The 24,837-nt window shown below is 49.5% G+C and overlaps 1 protein-coding gene and 1 long non-coding RNA gene across 4 annotated transcripts in view; one reads left to right on the top strand and one right to left on the bottom strand.

The window, feature by feature from the left end:
• LOC309518151 overlaps nt 1-24,837 on the top strand; it is a 155,916-nt gene that overhangs the window by 62,266 nt on the left and 68,813 nt on the right. The window lies entirely within an intron of this gene.
• LOC309518004 (uncharacterized protein) lies at nt 2,944-10,777 on the bottom strand. 3 transcript variants are annotated; one of them, XM_082197762.1, is made up of 2 exons: nt 10,420-10,777; nt 2,944-6,256 (listed from the first exon to the last, which is right to left on the bottom strand). In XM_082197762.1, exon 2 carries the CDS (start codon nt 6,219-6,221, stop codon nt 4,923-4,925), a length of 1,299 nt encoding a protein of 432 aa, XP_082053888.1. In that variant the 5' UTR covers nt 6,222-6,256; nt 10,420-10,777; the 3' UTR covers nt 2,944-4,922. The 3 variants fall into 3 exon arrangements, with proteins under 3 accessions (XP_082053888.1, XP_082053887.1, XP_082053889.1); XM_082197761.1 differs by having other exon boundaries at nt 2,944-6,259; nt 10,424-10,777; XM_082197763.1 differs by having other exon boundaries at nt 10,424-10,777.

The raw sequence follows: 24,837 nt of genomic DNA, 5'->3' as shown, positions 1-24,837 counted from the left end.
AGAGTCATAGGTTTTTCAGCTCTGTTTGCACCCTGTTAGGGTCTGTGGAGTGGAAGGGATTGTCTCTGAATGTAATATGCCAGAAATCTGATTTTCACATACCTGCATAAACACCCCGTCTCCTGTAGAATTTTAAGATTTGTTTGCTTTTGGGTGTGTGTGCGAGTGGCTTGGATTACCAAGCCAGTGTCATTTGCAAACGTTTCATGACATGCCTGTTTGAAATCAAAACGAGTAATTTCCCCCCATTTAGGTTCGTTTAAAAAATATCTTTAATTTCTTTTTTTCTTTTTCTCCAAACTTTCAGGTATTATTATTATAAATAATATTTCCCACCGCCCCCCGCCCCCCCAGTTATGGCTTGTATTGGGATGTTTTTGGTTGCTTGTTTAAATAGTTCCTTGCGTTGAAATCTATATGCACCATGTAATAAAAATGTATTTCCTTTAAAAATATGTAGTGGGACTCATTCCTTTCTAGGGTTCTCCAGAAAATTTCCAAGACGTACATTTCCTCCCCCATGGAAAGGAAGACACATACGTATCAATAACTGTATAACAAGAAGTACCTGGTATTTATGTCTGAATCATTTTTGCGTGCTGTTTTTAAAGTGTACTTTTGGTGAAGTACAGTGGTACCTCGGGTTACGTACGCTTCAGGTTACAGACGCTTCAGGTTGCAGACTCTGCTCACCCAGAAGTAGTACCTCGGGTTAAGAACTTTGCTTCAGGATGAGAACAGCAGCGCGGCAGCAGCAGGAGGCCCCATTAGCTAAAGTGGTGCTTCAGGTTAAGAACAATTTCAAGTTAAGAACGGACCTCCGGAACGAATTAAGTACCGTATTTTTTGCTCTATAAGATGCACCAGACCACAAGAAGCACCTAGTTTTTGGAGGAGGAAAACAAGAAAAAAAATATTCTGAATCTCAGGAACCAGAACAGCAAGAGGGATCGCTGTGCAGTAAAGCAGCGATCCCTCTTGCTGTTCTGGCTTCTGTGATAGCTGTGCAGCCTGCATTCGCTCCGTAAGACGCACACACATTTCCCCTTACTTTTTAGGAGGGAAAAAGTGAGTCTTACAGAGCAAAAAATACGGTAATATAAATGAGATTACTTGGCAAAAGCAAGCTCACACCTCTCACTGAGTTTGTATACATACTTAAGGTGCCTGTGTAATAGGCTCGTCTATAATTATATTTTGGGAATGATTCACGTTGCCAGTGCTTTTTTTCCTGGGGGGATGCAGGGGTACACATTCCCCTAAACATTTTGTGAATCTAAGTTGGGCCTTATGGAGGGGCCACATTTCAATATGCGTAGGAAAATGAATCATAGAATCATAGAGTTGGAAGAGACCACAAGGGCCATCGAGTCCAATCCCTTGCCAAGCAGGAAACACCATCAGAGCACTCCTGACATATGGTTGTCAAGCCTCTGCTTAAAGACCTCCAAGGGAGGAGACTCCACCACACTCCTTGGCAGCAAATTCCACTGTCCAACAGCTCTTACTGTCAGGAAGTTCTTCCTAATGTTTAGGTGGAATCTTCTATCTTGTAGTTTGGATCCATTGCTCCGTGTCCGCTTCTCTGGAGCAGCAGAAAACAACCTTTCTCCCTCCTCTATGTGACATCCTTTTATATATTTGAACATGGCTATCATATCACCCCTTGATATGATATGATATGAGAGTACCTCTAAACATTTTTTTAATATAAAAAAGCACTGCATGTTGCTATGTAGTTGCATTGTTATATACTTTCTGGAGGTCCCACAATCGTATCATAAAGTAGTTGTGTTCTGTTATAAACGAAGCACCGCTGCTGGTTGTTGCTTCTTGTTTTCCAACAGATCAGTAGAAAATTTGTGGAGTGTGCAGTGTGAGCAAATTTTTATTCAGAAAGTGTGGCCCCGAGAAAAAAGCTTGAGAGCCACTGAGTTAAAGCTGCAGGGAATGTGGATAGCCCTCACACTATTGATCACAACCCTTTGCAAACATCTCTTCTGCAAGCCAAGTTGCACCCAAACTTCCAAGAAGCATAGCCATTGAATTTTCAAATTACAGTGGTACCTCGGGTTACAGACGCTTCAGGTTATGGACTCCGCTAACCCAGAAATAGTACCTCGGGTTAAGAACTTTGCTTCAGGATGAGAACAGAAATCACGCAGCAGCAGTGTGAGGCCCCATTAGCTAAAGTGGTGCTTCAGGTTAAGAACAGTTTGAGGTTAAGAACGGACCTCTGGAACGAATTAAGTACTTAACCTGAGGTACCACTGTATAACAACAAATTTTCCACAAATCTTAACTGAACAATTTATATATCCATATTTCTCCCCTCTCCTCTCTTTGGCTTCCTCTGTATTTCCGTATTGATTTATTAAACAAATTCTGTACCCGGCTGATTTTACCTCTTATATAGTTGTGAAAGTTTAGTCAAAACCTGCCAATGGGTCCAAATCTTTAAACTGCCTTTTTACAGAGTTTAGAAGTGGTTCCCACTCCTTTTTGAAATTGATGTTCCCTTTCTCATGTCTCCTCCCTGTCAGCTTAGCCAGTTCTGTGTAGTCCATAAGCCTGGCTTGCCATTCTTCCTTTGTTGGTGTTTTCTCTGTTTTCCATACTTGTGCTAATAAGATTCTTGCTGCTGTTAAATAAACAACCTCCAATTTCTCTCTCTTCTATCATGATCCAAAATTCCGAGCAGGAAAGATTCTGGTTTTTTAACAAAGGGTTTTTTCCAACATTTTTTTCAATTCATTATATATCATTTCCCAATATTCTTTAACCTTCTTGCATTCCTGTCACCTCTTTCCACCCCCCACCCGGCGCATCGTGCAAACCCCAGACCTGTTTTGAATCCAGATCGTGGATCTGTAACCACCTACTGACGACCGCACCACTAGCAATGCGTTCAGAGCCTGAAATAAATCAATAAGAAAGAACTACCACAGCTTAATTTACATGTTTTTATTATTAACAACTTGCACATCATGCGCTTTCCCACGAAGGTAAAGGGGACCGACGGTTGCCAGAGGATTTGTACACGAGGGGATCCACTCTGGGAGAAATCCCTACTGAGAAAATATAGCTGTGATGGCTGGAAGGGGGTTAAGTCCTGTTCGAATCCTGCTTCCCTCCTCCTTATAGCCCAGAGGGAGGTAAACCTTCTCACCTGTTGGCACCTAAGTGTGAAGCTTTGGAGTAGGGCGTTTTTGCAAACACACATCTCCCTCTTGCACACTTGGCACATGCTGTGTGAATTAAATCAACTGGGCGGGTGTGTGTGAGAGAGATAATGGATTCCATTCTTCTTATCGTGGGGGAAGGCCCTGTTGCAATATTTTAATAAAGATCAGGCTTACGAGCTGCTTTGCTTCTCAGTATTCTCTGGTTGGCCTCTGCTATTCTCTCCTACCAATAGGGAACCTATGTAAGGACTCTATATGGGCTCTTGGATACCCCATAAGGGGGAAAAGGTCAGATTTTGTTTACAACAGATGTGGGGATGTGGGGAAAAGGGAGACAGGAACTGGAACAGTTTAATCCCACCTGGAAGGGGCGTGTCAGCCAGCAGAGTGAAGAAATTCACGGCCAGAGCTCTTGTGGGTGCAAGCTAGTCCTACAAATCTAATGCTAATGGGATTTGACGACTGTTTCTTATCTACTGTCCTGGAGAGAGGGAGATTGGGAAAGTCAGGTGGTGGCAAAAGGGGCAGAAATAATCCCCACCTTCCTCTTTGTAAACTGGTAAAACGGTATCCTGCCTCCACAATTCCTGCAAGAAGCAGTGGTAAATCCAGAACACCATTTTGCATCTTTTAGAATAATAATAATAATAATAATAATAATAATAATAATAATAATAATAATGACAACAACATAACTGCAACTACCCACACATATATCAAAGCGCAAATGTTCCTGTAAGGGCTGCTATTCTGACAGAATCCTAATTCAGGAAGACCCTAGAAAAGAAAAAGTGTGTTTATGTGGGATACAGACCCGGCCCACTCCCTCTTTTAGGAGGAATCACACCTGTCCCTGACGACAGCATCAGCCTTGTGATTTTCCATTTCCCTGTTCTCCTGGGGCGAGTGGCTAGGGACCCTAGGTGAGCAAAATACCACACAGTGTATTGGCGAGAGCTCTGGGGACTCTCCTTTCCAGGAGGAAGAGAGGGAAACACAAGAACGGTTGCATTAGCAACACAACATGGAATCAGAAATTCACACACAAGGATGAACTTGCAGCTCTCCAGATGTTGGTGGACTCCATTTCCCACCAGACACCCACCAACGTGTCTGATGGTCAGGGATGATGGGATTTGTAGTCCAGGACCATTTGGAGCGCAACAGGCTCCCCATATCATTTGGGACTGAAAACTGAGCTCCTAGAAGGTCAAATCCACACCACATGGGTTGTTGTTTTCTCTGGAGACGTCAACATTTTGGTCTCCGTGGGGTATGCTATTTTTACAGAGGAACCCCCAAAGGCTTGGCAAGAACCAGTTCACCCAACCATTCTGGCGGCAGAGGAATTGCCACCTTTCCCAGAGGAACAAAGAGCCCATAAAATGCAACCTGGTCATCAGTTAACTGTACATCTGGGGGGTGAACCTTTGGCACACAAGTAATGTTTTCAGGAGGTGGCAAATGGTGACTTCATCCCTGGTGGGCAAGCTTTCGGAAAACTAATTTCCCCCACATGGCTATCAAGGGAGGAAAGTCAACCTCACCCAAACCTTTCTCACATTTTATGCTAAAATCAGCTCTCTAAGCAACCCTATACATGTCTCCTCAGAAGTTGGGTCCAACGGGGCTTCATCCCAGGTGGCCAGGTCAAGGATGGAGGCCTTCGTAGGCCTCAGGAGCGGAGATTCCTTCCGCCCCTCAAAATGGCTGCCAGAACGTTCTCCCACTCCCCCTTCACGACGTGCTGGCAATGTAGGCGCAGAGGGCATCTCGGACCCTCTCGGATCTGGCCGCCGGCTTGATGCGGGTGTCCGGTCTCTGGAGAGGCTGCTCAAAGGTGGCGGCCAGCTGCTTGGCCTCGGCCTCCCACGTCTCCTCGTAGGCCTCGCCTTTCTCCTCGCAGATGTTGTGCAGGACGCAGCAGGCCGAGATGAGGCGGGGCAGGTTATCCACCGCGCAGTCGTTGCGGCCCGTCAGGCACCGCCAACGGCCCTTCAGCCGGCTGAAGGCCTCCTCCAAGGGCTCCTGGCACCGGCTCAAGGTGGCGTTGAAGGCCTCCTTGGCACCGTCCAGGTCTTCTGTGTAGGGCACCATCAGCCACGGGAGGAGAGGGTAGGCCGGTCCGCCCAGGATGACCCTGGGCACAGAGACCCCGTTGATGTCCATGGGGCCCAGGGCAAAGAGGGTCCCTTCCTGGCCTTTGCTGAACAAGGTGGACTTGTTGAAGATCTTGGCTTCATGCGTCTTCCCCGGCCAGCCAGCACTCAGGTGGGTGAACTTGCCCTGGTGGTCCACCAACGCCTGCAAGGCCATGGAATAGTACCCCTTGGAGTTGACGTACTCCGCTGCCTGGTGCGGCGGGCACAGGATGGGCATGTGTGTGGTGCCCACCACGCCGGCGCAGTTGGGGAAGCCCATCTCCTCAAACCCGGCCATGATGGCCGCCAGGCTGCCGCCCACCGTCACCGTGGCGCGCATCAGAACCCTCTGGATGGCGCGGCACACTTCCAGCACCACCGAGCCGGCGGTGGACCGGCCCACGCCAAACTGATTCCCCACGTCGCGGTAGCAGACGGAAGTGGCCAGCTTCCACAGGGCAATGGCCACCCTCTTCTCCACGCTCAGCGGCACCCGCATCCGCGTCTTCTGGCGCTGCAGGGCGGGCGAGAGGCGGGCGCACAGCTCCAGGAAGGTCGCCTTGCGCATGCGGAAGTTCTGCAGCCACTGGCTGTCGTCCCACGTCTGCAGGACCGTGTGGTCCCACCACTCGGTGCTTCGCGGTCGGGCCCAGAAACGCCTTTCCACCGAACGGAGGCGGCCACCGCGGCGCAACCCGGCGCTGGCGGCTTGCCGGGGCAGCAAGACCTCTTCCTCTCCTACTTCCTCCTCTTCCTCTTCTTCCTCCTCCTCCTCCGACTCTTCCTCCTCGTCTTCCTCGCCCCCTCGCTGCCCCAGAGAGTGCAGGAACGCCCAGCGGCGCCGGGAGGCGGCTGCGGACGATGCTTCTCCGCTGGCTCTCAGGTACTCCATCATCAGCGCTCCCGACTGCACCACGCACAAGATGGCGGCTTCTTTCTGGGTGGAATCCATGCTTAAAATTAGGAGAGAGGGAAAGGTGGGTGGGTGAGGGGTGAGGGGCAAAAGACCAGCTTCCGATTTGGCAACAAAGACGCAGAGATTTCTGGCAAGGACAGAGAGAGGTACTCAGTCATAAGGACGAACCCCAGTCCCTCCCTTGGACCTGCGTGAAGGATCCCACAATGCTCAGTGCCAAAAGGCTGCCCACCAGAATGTAGCTGGGCCCCGGGGAGGGGGAAAAAAGGAAATAGAAACACAGAAAAGCAAAACAGAGGCCAAATGTAAGTGATGTTTCTGTGCCCTCTTGTGGGCGGAGGCTGGATGCGTAGCTTGTCGATGGACAAGTCAAAGTTCCAGTTGGAAAAAACGAGTTTGTTTGCTCGAGAGGGTTTTTCCCAGCTAATGATGTAAGGAAAAACTGTCCCTCTGTGCCAGGGGTCAGCAAACTTTTTCAGCAAGGGGCCGGTCCACCATGCCATGTGAAGGAATGGACTATATTCCGGTGGAGTACAGGATCAGGTTTAAGGTGCTGGTTTTAACCTTCAAAGCCCTATATGGCCTAGGACCCTCGTACCTACAGGACCGCCTCTCCTGGCATGTCCCTCGGAGGAACTTACGGTCTTCCAACAAAAACATCCTGAAGGTCCCAGGCCACAGAGAGGTTAGGCTGGCCTCGACCAGAGCCAGGGCTTTTTCAGCTGTGGCCCCGATCTGGTGGAACGCTCTGTCACAAGAGACTAGGGCCCTGCGGGACTTGACATCTTTCCGCAGGGCCTGCAAGACAGAGCTGTTCCACCAGGCCTTTGGCCAAGGCACAGTCTGACTCCCTCCTTTGGCGATCCTCACAGAACTCTAGCCCAATGGTTGCAATTAATCTGATTTGAATTAATTTTAGAATGAAATGATTTTAGAATGTTTTATCATTTTACTGTTGTTAGCCGCTCTGAGCCCGGCTTCAGCCGGGGAGGGCGGGATATAAATAAAAAATTTGTTACAGTGGTGCCTCGCAAGACGAAAAGAATCCGTTCTGTGATTCTCTTCGTCTAGCGGTTTTTTCATCTTGCAAAGCAAGCCCACTGAAGGATTAGCGCTATTAGCGGCTTATCTGCTGATCGGATCAGCTGATCAGCGGCTTAGAAAAAGGGGAGGAAAAGGAGAAAAAAAGCAGGAACTCACATTGTCGTGTTGCGAAGCAAGCCCATAGGAAATTCGTTTTGCGAAGCACCTCCAAAATGGAAAACTCTTTCGTCTAGTGAGTTTTCCGTCTTGCGAGGCATTCGTCTTGCGGGGCACCACTGTATTATTATTATTATTATTATTATTATTATTATTATTATTATTATTATTATTATATTTTGGAGAGAGAGAAAATGAACAAATTCCTATGCTCTCCAAATAATCCAGAGATGCATTTTAAATAAAAGGACACATTCTACTCATGGAAAAACACACTGATTCCCGGACCGTCCGCGGGCCGGATTGAGAAGGCGATTGGGCCACATCCGGCCCCCGGGCCTTAGTTTGCCTACCCCTGCTCTGTGTGTTCCATCACAGAGCCTCCTTTGCAGTATCAGAATTTGGGGGGGGGGAATGGAGACGGTTCTCGTACTTTAAATCTAAGGGTTCCTGTACAGAGGTTGCTGGACTACAAATCCCATCGTGCCTGACCGTTCGCCAGGCTTGCTAGGAGTGATGGGAGCCAGAGACCGCAGCATCTGGAGGGTTACAGGCTGACCACCCCGGCTTTACACTGCACGCAGAAAAGATTTCAGAAAGCGCAGCTTCTCTCTGTGTGAGTGGCAAGCAGGAGGAGACGGCTATCGATGGCTACTAGCCAGGGTGGCTACTCTCTGCCTCTGCAGTCATGCTTCCCAGTTGCTGGAAACTGGAGGGAAGAGGGCTCTGGCACTTGGATTCTAATTGCTGGGTTCCCATTGGGGCACCTGGTTGGCCTGATCCAGCAGAGGTTTCCTTATGAAAGGGATGGGAGCCTCATCCTCACCTCTGGTCAACATCAGGATGCCCAAAGGTGGTTCCCTCGCTGCGAGAAGCCAAGTTACAGGGAACCAGGCAGAGGGCCTTCTCGGTGGTGGCACCCGCCCTGTGGAACGCCCTCCCACCAGATGTCAAAGAGAAAAACAACTACCAGACTTTTAGAAGACATCTGAAGGCAGCCCTGTTTAGGGAAGCTTTTAATGTTTGATGTATCACAGTATTTTAATATTTTTTGGGAAGCCACCCAGAGTGGCTGGGGAAGCCCAGCCAGATAGGTGGGGTATAAATTATTATTATTATTATTATTATTATTATTATTATTATTACCCTAACAGAGGGGTGGGGAACCTCTGGCTCTCCAGCTCCCAGTATCATCAGCCACCGGCCACGTTGGCTGAGGGGATGGAAGTTGTTGTCCAACATTATCTACAGCAGGCATCCCCAACCTTCGGCCCTCCAGATGTTTTGGACTACAATTCCCATCATCCCTGACCACTGGTCCTGTTAGCTGGGGATCATGGGAGTTGTAGGCCAAAACAACTGGAGGGTCGCAGGTTGGGGGTGCCTAATCTATAGGCTCCCCACTGCTATCCTAACACGGTTCTTTCTTGAATGCATAGGTTCCTTAAGATCGGATTGGTTGCCCCATTTGGAATGCTGTCATCCCAAGGTCAGATTGTCTAATATTTTACTGTCTGGCTTCCCCAGATGTGGTACATACAGTAAGATTCACCTACCGTATTTTTCGCTCTATAACACGCACCCGACCATAACACGCATGTAGTTTTTAGAGGAGGAAAATCCGTAGGCATGCCACCCGTAGGCATTCCCTCCATAACACCCACAGACATTTCCCCTTACTTTTTAGGAGGAAAAAAGTGAGTGTTATGGTGCAAAAAATACGGTATATGAGCAATCTAGAGATCTTTGTTCCTTTGCAGCACTGTATGGTATTGGCAGCGCCCCTTTGCTCGTTACAAACTTGCAGTCTGGACTTGGAGAGTAGCAATTGCTCCTGGCCACTGGTAAATTATCTTACACAACATGTAAGCCCCTTGGAAATTCCATCATTCTAGGATGGTGGTTACCAAACTTTATGGACCTCCTGAAAATTAGTTGAGGGTCTGGGTGGGACCACTGAATATTTTTTCTGTCTGTTGTGGAAGGTGTAATGCACGTTGCTAGTTTGCTGTAAGATTTTTAATTGCATTTTTAATGCAGTCCGCATTAAATAATTGTATTTATTTTTAATTCCATTTTTAATGCTTCTCTCATTTCTTACAGCGTATTTTATTGCACCGGAACCTGAAATTAGGACGCAGTAAAATACCATATGAGAAACAAGAGAAGCAATAAAAATGGAATTAAAAATAAATACAATAATTTAATGCGGACACGCCGTGGACCATCGGAACGAAGCTCGTGGACCACTGGTGGCCTACAGACCATTTTGGAAACCTATGTTCTATTCTTTGTTGCCATCCTGGCAACATTGCAGGAGACGGACACTCTCCTCTTGGCCCTCGTCTCCACCTGCAATGCAGGCAGTGCGGGATTTATGTATAAGCTAAACAAGCTATAGCTTAGGGCCCCATTCTCTTGGGCGTCCCCCAAAATTAAAGAAAAAAACTTGAATGTACATTTCCAAAATATAAGATAAAAAACAAATAAATTAAAACCTACATACAGCAACAGTGTTTTGTGTTGTGTTGTACCTATTAGGTCCATAAATTACTATATAGCATATATTCCAACACAAAAAACAGTGACAATTTGTTGTTGGCAAAGGACAGCTGGACATATAAAGGGCCCCATTACCTTCAGTAGCTGAGGGCCTCATTAAACCTAAATCTGGCCCTGAATGCCGGGGAACAATCATACTGATCTTCCTTACAGGGGTGTTGTGAAGGGCCTTAGATACTGCAAAGCGCTATATTTACAGATACTATTTGGAGCTGTCCTATTTATCATCAATATTATTATCACCCTCCTATAATAATTGCAATGACTTTTTTTTTGGCAACACGGTTTAAAAAACAAAACAAAACCTGGTTCTACTACGGTTCAAAGCCCCTTCTTTCTCTCCCCCCGCCTCGCCTCCCCTTTCCATCACCCGCCCTCCTGCAAATTTCCAGTAATGGTTACAAAGCATTTGAACAAACCTGTTTTTTGGGGGGTTTTTTTTCCTGCTGTCGCTGAGTCGATCGCCTTGCAAGCGGGGCTGATGATTTGGGGGCACAGAAGGGGCGGGGAGATAAGAGGCAGCGGAAATGAAGGAGCGAAGCTGAACTATCTGGGGTTGGGGGGGGAATTAAAAAGCGCCGGCAACTAGAGGGTTAACACGACCCTTTACAATAACAACAGAATGAAGCATAAAGGAAAGGCGTGGGAGTGCAAAGCGTTGGAACGTTCAGTTTCCCTCCCGGCCAATCAGCTTCGCCAGCCCCGCGCCAGTCTTTTCTTTTGTTCTCTGAATGGGGCCTTGCTACAAAATGAGTGCGAGGAAAGAGCCGGAAATGCAAAGCAGGAGCCGAACGACGCGACGCCATTGGCCGGCGGAGTCCCCGCCTTTCCTCTCCGACGAGCAGAGAACGAATAGCGTTCGACTGTCCCACAAGCCGAGGTTCCATGGTGTAATGGTTAGCACTCTGGACTCTGAATCCAGCGATCCGAGTTCAAATCTCGGTGGGACCTTTCCGTTTTGTCATTTCATATTAATTCCCTGTCTGAAAGCTGCAAAGGAAACATTTAGGGAGATTTTAATCAAAAGAATGTAAGGAAAGCCTGGATGGAGCAGACTGAAGGTCCGTATAATCCACGATACTGTAGAATGATGGGTTGATTTAATATTACAATTCCTCTCTTGAACCTGGAAGGGCACTTATAATGGATCACAAACAGGTCAAACCAACCTTGTTGTTACAGCTTAGTCGTTTAGTTGTGTCCGACTCTTCGTGACCCCCTAGACCAGAGCACGCCAGGCCCTCCTGTCCTCCACTGCCTCCCACAGTTTGGTCAAACTCATGCTGGTCGCTTTGAGAGCACTGTCCCACCATCTCGTCCTCCGCCGTCCCCTTCTCCTTGCGCCCTCCATCTTTCCCAACACCAGGGTCTTTCCCAGGGAGTCTTCTCTTCTCATGAGGTGGCCAAAGTCTTGGAGCCTCAGCTTCAGGATCTGTCCTTCCAGTGAGCACTCAGGGCTGATGTCCTTCAGAATGGATAGGTTTGATCTTCTTGCAGTCCATGGGACTCTCAAGAGTCTCCTCCAGCACCAGAATTCAAAAGCATCAGTTCTTTGGCGATCAGCCTTCTTTATGGTCCATCTCTCACTTCCATACATCACTACTGGGAAAACCATGGCTTTAACTATACAGACCTTTGTTGGCAAGGTGATGTCTCTGCTTTTTAAGATGCTGTCTAGGTTTGTCATTGCTTTTCTCCCATGAAGGAGGCGTCTTATAATTTCGTGACTGCTGTCACCATCTGCAGTGATCATGGAGCCCAAGAAAGTAAAATCTCTCACTGCCTCCATTTCTTCCCCTTCTATTTGCCAGGAGGTGATGGGACCAGTGGCCATGATCTTCGTTTTTTGATGTTGAGCTTCAGACCATATTTTGCACTCTCCTCTTTCACCCTCAATAAAAGGTTCTTTAATTCCTCCTCACTTTCTGCCATCAAAGTTGTGTTATCTGCATATCTGAGCCCTTCAAATCTTTTGGACTACAATTCCCAGCAGCAGCAGCAGCGAGCACAGGTGGGGTGGAAGTGGAATTGGGGATGATGGGAGGTTGGAGATAAATTAAATAAATAACAATTCCTGGTGCCCGTTTTGGTTTTGCATTTCTTTAATGATTGACTGATGGTGCACACTTCTCCCCTTTCTCAATGGATTACCCCACCCAACAACCCTGCAAGGTACCGTATTTTTCGCTCTATAAGACGCACCAGACCACAAGACGCACCTAGTTTTTGGAGGAGGAAAACAAGGGAAAAAAATATTCTGAATCCCAGAAGCCAGAACAGCAAGAGGGATCGCTGCGCAGTGAAAGCAGCAATCCCTCTTGCTGTTCTGGCTTCTGGGATAGCTGCGCAGCCTGCATTCGCTCCATAAGACGCACACACACTTCCCCTTACTTTTTAGGAGGGAAAAAGTGAGTCTTATAGAGCAAAAAATACGGTAGTTTAGGCTGAGAGACAGCAACTGGCCCAGTGTCACCCAGCGAGCTTCATGGCCGAGTACTCAAACTCTGGTCTCCCAGGGCCTGTAGTTGGACGCTCTACCCACTACACCACACTGTCTCTAGTGGGGTGCAAAGGGAGGAGATCAACACTAGGTGGAGCCAGAGCCAATGACACGACCAACCATGGCCGATGGCAGCAGAGCCAACCGACTGCTAGTTTTGTCCCGCATCCTCATCCCTTGTTGAGTTATGCAATGGCGGCATCACTGAACCTAAGGAGGAGGGAGCAGGCAAGCAGGGCGATTCCATCAACGGCGTCTCTGAAAATATTTACACATCACTTGGGAAGACAGGCGAACAAATGCCAGTGTACTGGAAGAAGCAAAGACCACCAGCGTCGAAGCGATGATTCTTCAACATCAACTTCGCTGGACCGGTCATGTTGTGCGGATGCCTGATGATCGTCTTCCAAAGCAACTACAGTGGTACCTGAAGCAAAGTTCTTAGCCCGAGGTACTATTTCTGGGTTCGCAGAGTCTGTAACTTCAGGTTACAGACACTTCAGGTTACAGACTCTGCGAACCCAGAAATAGTACCTCGGGCTAAGAACTTTGCTTCAGGATGAGAACAGAAATCGTGCTCCGGAGGCGTGGCAGCAGCAGCAGGAGGCCCCATTAGCTAAAGTGGTGCTTCAGGTTAAGAACGGACCTCCAGAATGAATTAAGTTCTTAGCCCGAGGTACCACTGTACTCTATTCCCAACTTTAAAATGTTAAACGTAATGGTCAACATAAGAGGTTTAAAGACTGTCTCAAGCCAAACCTAAAAAAAAGTAGCATAAACACCGACAACTGGGAAACACTGGCCTCCGAGCGCTCCAGTTGGAGAACAGCCTTGACCAAAGGTGTCCTGGGCTTTGAAGACACTCGAACTCAGGACGCAAGGGAGAAATGTGCTAAGAGGAAGGCACGCTTGGCAAATCCACACCATGATCAACTCCCACCCAGAAACCTATATCCCCACTGTGGAAGGACGTGTGGGTCCAGAATTGGCCTCCACAGTCACTTACGGACTCATTGCTAAAACCGTGTTTATGGAAGACAATCTTACTCGGCTACGAGTGATAGTCAAAGAAGAAGAAGTTGGACGCTCTAACCCAGGCTTCCTCAGCCTCGGCCCTCCAGATGTTTTCGGCCTACAACTCCCATGATCCCTAGCTAGCAGGACCAGAGCTCAGGGATGATGGGAATTGTAGTCTCAAACATCTGAGGGCCGATGTTGACAAAGCCTGCTCTAACCACTACACCACACTGTCTCTAGTGGGGTGCAAAGGTAGGAGACCAACACTGGGTAGAGCCAGAGCTAAGGACAAAACCAACTGTGGCCTATGGCAGGCAGAGACAACTGACTGCTAGTTTTGTCCCGCATCCTCATCCCTTCTTGAGTTATGCAAGGGCAGCTTCATTGAGGCTGTATTACTTTTATTGTTGTTGGCCGCTCTGAGCCTGGCTTCGGCTGGGGAGGGCGGGATGTAAATAAAATTGTATTATTATTTATTAAGGAGGAGGGAGCAGGCAGGTAGGTGATCATTGGGGTGCATATAGGTAAGGTTAGGCAGGCAGCATAACCTGTTCTTAACCTGAAGCACCACTTTAGCTAATGGGGCCTCCTGCTGCCACCGCGCCGCCGGAGCACGATTTCTGTTCTCATCCTGAAGCAAAGTAGAGACGTCACCTTGCCAACAAAGCTCCGTATAGTTAAAGCTCTGGTTTTCCCAGTAGTGATGTATGGAAGTGAGAGCTGGACCATCAAGAAGGCTGATCGCCGAAGAATGGATGCTTTTGAATTCTGGTGCTGGAGGAGACTCTTGAGAGTCCCATGGATTGCAAGAAGATCCAACCTCTGCATTCGGAAGGAAATCAGCCCTGAGTGCTCACTGGAAGGACAGGTCCTGAAGCTGAGACTCCAAGACTTTGGCCACCTCATGAGAAGAGAAGACTCCCTGGAAAAGACCCTGATGGTGGGAAAGATGGAGGGCACAAGGAGAAGGGGATGACGGAGGACGAGATGGTGGGACAGTGTTCTCGAAGCCACAAACATGAGTTTGACCAAACTGCGGGAGGCAGTGGAAGACAGGAGTGCCTGGCGTGCTCTGGTCCAGGGGGTCACGAAGAGTCGGACTCGACTAAATGACTAAACGACAACAAGGCAGGCAGCTGGGGGCAGGCTGAGGCTGGTGGGGCAGAAGCCCCATTCTCCCCATTGGGGAAGTCTCCAGCGCCTTACAAGTTCACTGGGCAAGGAGGAAGAGGGAGAGAGATATTGGGGTGAGGGGACAAGAGAAGGAAGTGGCGGAGGAAGGAAAAGCTTCAGGGAAGAGTGTCACTCTCTGTCTGTCCTACTTCATGGGGTTATTGTAGGGGATTAAATGAAGAAGGGCATAAAAATAAAACACTCTGCAGGAACTAGCACATTTAGGCGAAAATTAGCTGAGAGATCCAGTCACAGCAGGTCTCTCAGAGACACTTGATCACCATGAGAAAGTGCGAGGGAGGAGTTTCTCCTGGGGGCAGGGAAGAGCAGCGCATGCCAGCTTTTGAAATTTCAGTGGATTTCAATAAATAAACTGGAGCGGATTTAAGGTGCAATCGAGATACGGAGAAGCCTGTTCAGCAAAGGGCAGATATGTGCAAACACAGGAAGCTGTGGTTTAGGTGTTCTCTCGGCAGGAGATTAAGATGGCAAGGCGATTGCTAAGCAAAGTGGGGTTCAAGCTGGGACTTGACGGAAGGAAGGACGATGGTGGACTGCCAGGGCCGGATTTAGGTTCGATGAGGCCCTCAGCTACTGAAGGTAATGGGGCCCTTTATATGTCCAGCTGTCCTTTGTCAACAACAAATTGTCGCTGTTTTTTGGGTTGAATATATGCTATACAGTGGTACCTTGGGTTACATATGCTTCAGGTTACAGACGCTTCAGGTTACAGGCTCCGCTAACCCAGAAATAGTACCTCAGGTTAAGAACTTTGCTTCAGGATGAGAACAGAAATCGTGCTCCGGCGGTGCGGCGGCAGCAGGAGGCCCCATTAGCTAAAGTGGTGCTTCAGGATAAGAACAGTTTCAGGTTAAGAACGGACCTCCGGAACAAATTAAGTACTTAACCCAAGATACCACTGTATGGTCATTTATGGACCTCATAGGTATCTAAAGCCATTTGCCCATGTTGCCATGCAACCAGTCCATGCAGGATGTAGGCACCCTATATATAAAAAGGTAAAGGACCCCTGACAGTTAAGTCCAGTCGCGAATGACTCTGGGGTTGCGGTGCTCATCTCTCTTTACTGGCCGAGGGAGCTGACGTTTGTCCGCAGACAGTTTTTCCGGGTCATGTGGCCAGCATGACTAAGCCACTTCTGGCGAAACCAGAGCAGCTCACGGAAACGCCGTTGACCTTCCCACCTGAGCGGTACAAAAAATGTTCTCGATGCTCTTCAGTGGAGTTCTATGAACATCTGGAATTCCAGGTTGGGTTTGACTTTGCCAGGCTCCTTCTGTGTCATGTTCCTCTTGCACGTTCCGGTATTTCCAAACAACACCTTTGCTTCCATTTCACAATGTTCTTTGGAAACCCAAGGTAGCTGGATCCTATTGTCTTCTCCTCCCAAACAAACAAGAGCTTATAGTCCGTGGTGAATGTGTCTCATCCACAGTGATTTCTCAAACCACCGGCTTTCAAATATAGGAACATAATATAAGTGCCTGCAGGATCAGGCAAATGGCCCATCTAGTCCAGAATCCTGTTCTCACAGTGCACAACCAGATGCCTGTGGGGAAACCTGCAACCAGGATTTGAACTCAAGACCCCCCCTCTCCTCCTCTGGTTTCCCAGCAACTGATATTCAAAAGCTTTGCTGCCTCCAACTCTAGAGGCAGAGCTGCAGCGATGGGATCTGAAGATCATATGTGTTAAAAGGGAACAGGCAGTGTCGTTTCCCCCCACGAATGAAGCAGCAATAGCACCTGAGGCTTAATGGACCCCTTAGCTATTATGGTCAGTTTTGCAACAGATGACGATGAAATATTAGTAATATTTGTTTCAGCCGTCAGGGAGATAGTGGAACAGAGAGCCTGCAGCTGGCATTTGCAAGCACACCTCTGGGTTGCGTGGCAAGTCCCCCCCCCAGTGGAAATAATGACACATGCCACAATTATTAAGGTTCATGGGCTAAATAAGGCCACAACTTTATTGGTTACAGGTGATGAGCGGTATTGGCTTAGGCATTGGTCCTAACCGACCATATCCAACTTCAGCCCGTCCGCTTGAAGTCCGGGAAGGGTTAACCACCAGTAGGGGGAGTCCTGTTGATGCACATCAACTAGGAACTCCCCCGGGGTCACCGATAGGGGGCGTGCCTTAGGCCCCCACCTCCCCAAGCTTTGGACAGGGCCACGCCCCCCAGAATCCTTTACCGGACTACCCTTCAATATGTGGGGCGGGTGATGGCGCTACCTCCCCTCTTCCATCTACAGAACAATACCAATGCCTAACCGCCGATACCCAGAAAGTTGTGACAATTTGCTAAGAGGCAGGCGAAAACCAAGTAAAGGTAAAGGGACCCCTGACCATTAGGTTGAGTCGTGGCCGACTCTGGGGTTGCGGCGCTCATCTCGCTTTATTGGCCGAGGGAGCCGGCGTACAGCTTCCGGGTCATGTGGCCAGCATGACTAAGCCGCTTCTGGCGAACCAGAGCAGTGCACGGAAACACCGTTTACCTTCCCGCCGGAGCGGTACCTATTTATCTACTTGCACTTTGACGTGCTTTCAAACTGCTAGGTTGGCAGGAGCAGGGACCGAGCAACGGGAGCTCACCCCATCGCGGGGATTCAAACCACCGACCTTCTGATCGGCAAGTCCTAGGCTCTGTGGTTTAACCCACAGCGCCACCCGTGTCCCAAAAACCAGGTGGCCAATTTGCCAAGTGGAAAAATTCCTAACACGCCAACCTCAACGGCGACCAACCGAGGTCCATAGCAAGGTCAAGGAATGGAAACTTTATAGGGCAGGAAAAGCAGGAACAGCTGGCAGGCGGCAAAGAGGGAGATCCCGGCTGCGTCCCGCTTTAAATAAGGCAGGCTACACCCCCAAGGACGTGGGTGGCGCTGTGGGTTAAACCACAGAGACTAGGACTCTGTGTCGGGCTTAGTCCTGCTGGCCACGTGACCTGGAAGCTGTACGCCGGTTCCCTTGGCCAATAAAGCGAGATGAGCGCCGCAACCCCAGAGTCTGCTGCGACTGGACCTAATGGTCAGGGGTCCCTTTACCCTTTACCTTCTTACACCCCCAGAGCCGGCCGATTGGCTGGCCAGAAGGTGACGCGGCCTGGGTTCCGGCCGCCGCGGGCGTGGTGGGACCGCGGAGCCCGCAACCCCACCTCCTCCGTAGGGCGGAAGTGGCTTTGCCTGACCCAAAATGCAGCGCCAAGGACAGCAGAGTAGTCCAGGTGAGATCCAGCGGACCTCAGCAAAGCTGATGCACCTTCCAGATGTTTTGAGTATGATTCCCATCCAGTTCCAGCATCTGGAGGGCAGAAGGTGCTGCTTTTCTGCTGTGTCACGCTCTTGTTCTCCATCTGCTGGGCCGGTGAGTCACGCAGCTTGGGCAGCTGGAGTGTGAAGAAACGCCCGGAGGCAGCCGCGTTTCACGTGTCCTTGGGTGGGGAAGGAATTGAGCAAGAGGAGCCTCTGGCCCCAGCGTTGCGTCGGATGGGATCCGAACTACGTTGGTGCAACCAGACAACGTGTCTTTTCCCGAGCCGAACATCCGCAGATTAAAGGCCACGAATTGAACGACCTACTTCCTCAGAAATAATAATAATAATAATAATAATAATAATAATAATAATAATTTATTATTTGTACCCCGCCCATCTGGCTGGGTTTCCCCAGCCACTCTGGGCGGCTTCCACAGAGACCAAAAATACACTAAAATGTCACACATTAAAAACTTCCCTGAACAGGGCTGCCTTGAGATGTCTTCTGAATGTCAGGTAGTTGTTTATCGCTTTGACATCTGGTGGGAGGGTGTTCCACAAGACGGGTGCCATTACTGAGAAGGCCCTCTGCCTGCTTCCCTGTAGCTTTGCTTCTCGCAACGAGGGAACCGCCAGAAGGCCCTCGGCACTGGACCTCAGAATGTCTTGCGCCGAATCTGCTCCCCTTTGCACCAGCTTCGGAAACGTAGGGGTTATGTATTGAGTTGAATAGGATCCAAAATCATAGCTGTCAACCGTCCCTTATTTGGCGGGAAAGTCCCTTATCCCAGAGCCGTGTCCCACTGCTGTCCCTTATTGATGATGTCCCTTAAATTCCCCGGGTTTCAAAGGAAGCAGCTCCTCTCCCTCCCTCCCTGCCGGCCAGGGAGGAGGGAGGCTCCAACTGTGTTGCTTGGCTGCATTGCTCACCCAATAAGGAGTCTAAGAATGACTGGGGGGTGGAGCTTGCATGCCTTGTGCCAATCAAATTGGCTGTGTTGCCTGGGGACTCGCCTTTGCTCAGCACTTCCCAGCAGAGAGGGGGCGGTGGTTTTCCTTGCTGCATCCCCTTTGCCGGGTTGCTGCGCTGTGGGAACCACGGTTTGAGGCTTCGTTTGGCTGCTGGCTGGGCTTTCTGCCTTTGGCTCGGAGGGGCTCAGAAGTTGAACATACCTGTGCTCTGAAAATCCCTTATTTTGGCTGCTGATCCCTTATTTTCGAGGCTGCTGGTCCCTTATTTTCAAATCTGTAAGTTGACAGCTATGTCCAAAATGCAGCAGTCTGATTGGTCCTAGAACAATAGGATCCAAAATGCAGCAGTCTGATTGGTCCTAGAACAATAGGATTCAGAATGCAGCAGTCTGATTGGTCCTAGAACAATGCAGCAGTATGATTGGTCCGCAGGAGCCACCCAATCCAGCTCCAGGTGGAAGTGAATCCGCAACCTTTTTGGCCTACAGGATAATCCCGGAATTAGCCAATCACGTGCGGCTCATTGTGTAAATAATGTATATAAAGCAGATATTTTGGGGGAACTTTCATTCCTCACTACTATGAGCTGAATAAAGAGCATGAAATCCACACTCAACTGAGTATATTTCAGTAGGAATCATCCAGTCTGACATCCTGAGAAGCTGAAGGTTGGGAAATTTGGGACAGAAAGGAAAAGAAACCTTATTCACACAGCAAATAGTTAGACTGTGGAACTCACTGCCACAGGAGGCTGTGATGGCAATGCTCCACCTCACAGACAGGCAGCAACACTTCTGAATACCAGTTGCTGGAAACCGCAACTTTACCTTTTTAGTATAGCATGAGAAAGCTTGACTGCAATTTTCTTTCAAGATCAAACCAGTATTATTTTGATCCGCTGTTGGGGGGCGGCCCTAGAAGGCGTGGGGCCCATAGGCCGGTTTCTTCTCTTCCTATTTGGTAATCCGGCACGGTGAACAAGACTGGAGCAGGGAGGGATGTGGCCTGGGGCAGGATCCAAGGTCCAGGTTGAGAGGCCTCAGGGGCCGCGTTTAGCCCTCTCAGCAAAGCTAGGTGGCATAGCTGTCAACCGTCCCTTATTTGGCGGGAAACTCCCTTATCCCAGCGCCGTGTCCCGCTGCCGTCCCTTATTGATGATGTCCCTTAAATTTCCCAGGTTTCAAAGGAAGCAGCTCCTCTCCCTCCCTCCCTGCCGGCCAGGGAGGAGGGAGGCTCCAACTGTGTTGCATGGCTGCCCGGCCCGCCCCCCTCCAGCCTCCTCTCACCAGCCTCGGCCCCTGGGAGCCCCTCCCCGCTGGGACTGGCGGTAGCCTCGGGCCCTTCCGCCGCCATCCTCCTCGCAGCCGCCAAACTGAGCGTCTCTGCCTGGGGTCTCCCCTCTGCCCGTTGCCGCCATTGCCACTCCCGCTGGGCCGTACTGCGGCTGCACCGCCGAAGGACCCGGATGAGATGGACAGCCTGGCACGGCCTATGAACTGCTGAGGAGCCTTGAGAGGAGAGCGAGGGCAACCATAGAGAAAGCAGTTCAGAGAGAGGAGGAGGCGACGGAGGTGCAGGCAGGTGTTCCAATGGCTACAAGGGAAGGACCGCAAGTGCTTCTCCCATAGATTTGTAGTGGTGGACGAGCATAGATGGTCTGATCTGCGGGTTTAATTCAGGCACTATTCCCCCCCCCTTCCTCCCGCCCCGCCTGATGGAATTGAGAGCTGCAGATGGAGAACGAGAGAAAAGATACAGAACTGCAGCAGCATTTTCGTAGCTTGGACTTCGTTTTGCGCGAAAAGTGGTTGCTGCTTGTAGTTATTTAATTGCAGTGTTTCATCAGCTGGTGTCTTGAGCAGCAACCTCTGGAAACGAAGGGCTAAAAACCGGCACTGCTCTCCCAAATTATCTGGTCCCTTTTAACTTCGAATTTCAGCTGGTTGACTAAAATCCCTTATTTTGGCTGCTGGTCCCTTATTTTCGAGGCTGCTGGTCCCTTATTTTCAAATCTGTAAGTTGACAGCTACCGTATTTTGCGCCCCATAGGACGCTCCGGCCCATAGGACGCACCTAGTTTTTTTTGGGGGGAATAAAGAAAAAAAATTATTTCCCCCCCAGGTGCGGGGCTGGAAGAACCAGGTCGGGGAACAGTGGGAAGGCGCACTCTGCCTCCCCGCTGTCCCCCGAGCTTGTGGGGCTGGCGATGGGGAGAAGTGCGCTGATCCCGGGACTGCAGGCAGCTCCGCGCCGCCACCTGGAGCGGGGGACTTAGCGCCCCGCTCCCGATGGCCGCGCAGAGCTGTGCTGAGCCGGGGACTGCAGGCAGCTGTGCGCAACCCTCGGAGCCGGTCTCCCGAGGCTTGCGGATAGCTTCCTGAAGCCTGTAGGGCGAGAGGGGTCGGTGCGCACCGACCCCTCTCGCTCTCCAGGCTTCAGCGAAAGCCTGCATTCGCCCCATAGGACGCACCCACATTTCCCCTTCATTTTTGGAGGGGGAAAAGTGCATCCTATAGGGCGAAAAATATGGTATGCTAGGTGGAGCAGTGGCCTGACTCAGGTTGGCTTCTCACAGGTGGTCAGGCGAGCAGAGGGCAAACAGAGGCAAGCAGCTTTTGCCAACCTGGTCTCACCGGATATTCTGAACTATTTGTGGTTATTTCCTCATCTTGAGAAGACTTTTCTGGCCCTATATCCTCAATTATAATTATATTTAAGCACAGTAGTCATAATACCACACTCTACTCCAGCAGGTCCTTCAACACAGAGGCAAATCAGTTTGTTTGGTGGCACAATTGTCCTGGCTAGAGCACAATTGTCCTGGCTAGAGATCATCAACAGCACTCTCCTTCTCCATGAATCTGCCCAATCCTAAAGCAATCCAGTTGGTGGCCATCCTTGGCCCAGTGGCAATGAGTTCCATAGTTGAACTGCGCAAATAAGTACTTTCTTTTATCCTCCCTTATACCCGAAAGCCCCTGGGCACCACCCCATTGCAATTTGCACAAAAATGAACAGCTGCTAATGTAAATGCATAAGTGCAAATTCAGGGCAACGGTTGGAGGGGAAACCACCGTAGGAGCAAAGCAATAAAAATTATAATTTTTTGTTTGAAGAATGCGGAGATCTAAGAGCTAGGATCAAAGACCTGAGGCTGGTGGGGCACATGACCAGGCCACACTCGCAACCCTGCGCCACCCCGGTAGTGTGGAATTTAAATTCAAAAGAGTTTGTGTACTTCACAAACATGATGATATGAGTCATGAGAACATAACATTAAGGATCAGAAGGTGCGTTAAATTGGATTTCCCAGGGGAACCATACTAATGAGAAACTCCTGCCATAGACTTATGCATGCAGCAAAACCAGTGGATCGGGGAAAACCCATTATGGGCTTCACCCGATCTGCGCCCACTCGGACATTTAGATCTACAGAACTGACACCTCTACAAGTAGTGCATAGTGTTTGTTCCACTCTTGCAAGAGATGGGATTTTCAATGTGGCAGCGCTGGACTTTGGAACTCCCCGCTCATTGATTCTAGGCCAGCACCTTCACTCTACTGCTAAAAACATAAGAAGGGATTGATGGATTCGGCCAGCAGCCCACCTGTTCCAGCATTCTGTTCCCGATGTGGCCAGCCAGATGCTTGTTAGGCTGGCCTCAACCAGAGCCAGGGCTTTTTCAGCTGTGGCCCCGATCTGGTGGAACGCTCTGCCCCAAGAGACTAGGGCCCTGCGGGACTTGACATCTTTCTGCAGGGCCTGCAAGGCAGAGCTGCTCCACCAGGCCTTTGGCCAGGGCACAGCCTGACTCCCTCCTTTGGCAATCCTCACAGACCTCTAGCCCAATGGTTGCCATTAATTTGATTTTGAACTGATTTTAAAATGAATTGATTTTAGAATGCTGTGTTACTTTTATTGTGGTTAGCCGCCCTGAGCCCGGCTTTGGCTGGGGAGGGCGGCATATAAATACCGTATTTTTCGCTCTATAACACGCACCAGACCATAACACACACATAGTTTTTAGAGGAGGAAAACAAGAAAAAAATATTCCAAACGAAATAGTGGATATATGATTTTTGTGGTTCATGCTGTGGCCACAGACATGTGATCTGACAGTGAGTTTGGAGTAGCCCAATGCAAAAATCCTGAGGATTCATGTGGATCCATGCTTTGTAACCACGGAGGAAGGAAGGAAGGGGAACCATGGATCCTCTGCTCACGACTGCAGCAGATCCCCCCCGCCACCCGCAGACATTCACTCCATAACACGCACAGACATTTCCCCTTACTTTCTAGGAGGAAAAAAGTGAGTGTTATGGTGCAAAAAATACGGTAAATTTATTATTATTATTATTATTATTATTATTATTATTAGAAACCCACAAGCGGGATCCGAGTTCAAGAGCCCTCTCTCTTCCTGTGGTTTCCAGCAACTGGCAGTCAGGAGCATTGAAGCCTCCAGCTGAGGAGGCAGCAGAGAGCCATCTTGGCTAAGGTAAAGGTAAAGGGACCCCTGACCATTAGGTCCAGTCATGGCCGACTCTGGGGTTGCAGCGCTCATCTCACTTTACTGGCCGAGGGAGCCAGCGTACAGCTTCCGGGTCATGTGGCCAGCATGACTAAGCCGCTTCTGGCGAACCAGAACAGCGCACGGAAACGCCGTTTACCTTCCCGCTGGAGTGGTACCTATTAATAATAATAATAATAATAATAATAATAATAATAATAATAATATCTTTATTGTCATTGCCCCCTCTCGGGGACAACGAAATTACTTGGCTGCTCCATCCACCCAGTTAGGGCACTCCACACAAAATCAAAACAACTATAAAAACACTAATTAAAACAATACAGTATAATACAGCAAGGAAGATTAGATGACTTTCAAAGTCCAGGCTTCCCATTCAGGGCCGAGATCGCTCTGGGGAAGAAGCTGTTCTTAAGATGGTTCGTTCTTGTCTTCATCGTCCTGTATCTCCGTCCCGACGGCAAGAGCTCGAAGAGACAGTGACCAGGATGCGATGGATCTTTTACTATGTCCAGCGCCTTCCTATGGCACCTTGTGGCATAAATCTGCTCTAAGGTGGAGAGTGGGCAGTCAACAATGCTCTCTGCTGCCTTAACAACCCTGCACAACCCCACCCTGTCCCGGGTAGTACAGCTTCCGTACCACACACATAAGCCATAAGTGAGCACTCTCTCAATGGCACAGTGATAGAAGGTGATACGGACCGAGGGGGGGGGTACCTATTTCCCCCTTCTTCTTGGCTGTCCGAGGCGATGACCTCAAGGGTACCACCGCACACCCACCCTCGAACCCCCTTCACCGTTGCACAAGCACCACACGTTTCCCAGACCTTTTCCCGAGCGAAATAAGCTCGAATATATATATATTCCCTATCCTTTCCTATGCCTATCTGCGCTCCATACTTAGAATGAGTAGACCGAGTGTTTCCCTTCTCCGCTTATTCCTATGGCCGCGCTTTGGCCAATCACAGCCATGCATTCGTCCTGCAGGAGCTAGCTCAGGGAGCTCTTGCACGCCTCATTTAACCTCCTGACGAGCTGCTGACGGCCCCCCACGGCGAGAACAATAGAACCGAAACTCCCGACCTCGTAAAACTGTCAAACCCTTGTTACAATGTATCCATTTCTGCAAGAATGGATACATTCTGCTTCCGCTTTTGATCTAGGCTACGGAACGGACTGAAAGTCATCGGAACCTTTCAAAATTCATATAAAATCAACCACAGCTCCAATTTTCTTGCTCTTGGTGTCATTCGACTCAGTTTCCCCAGGACTCCATGATGTTGGCCGACTCCATAATCCTCGAGACGGCAAGTCACGTACACAGGAACTCCTTAATCCTGTCAGATCGCTCTGCCCAGCC

This window comes from Podarcis vaucheri, assembly GCF_965113315.1.
Source record: "Podarcis vaucheri genome assembly, chromosome: 13".
Lineage (NCBI taxonomy): Eukaryota > Metazoa > Chordata > Lepidosauria > Squamata > Lacertidae > Podarcis > Podarcis vaucheri.
This window is presented reverse-complemented; position numbering and strand designations above follow the sequence as displayed.

Bases quoted from the DNA above. Each gene is read 5' to 3' on its own strand.
- LOC309518004 (XM_082197762.1), bottom strand. From the start codon at position 6,221: ATGATGGAGTACCTGAGAGCCAGCGGAGAAGCATCGTCCGCAGCCGCC.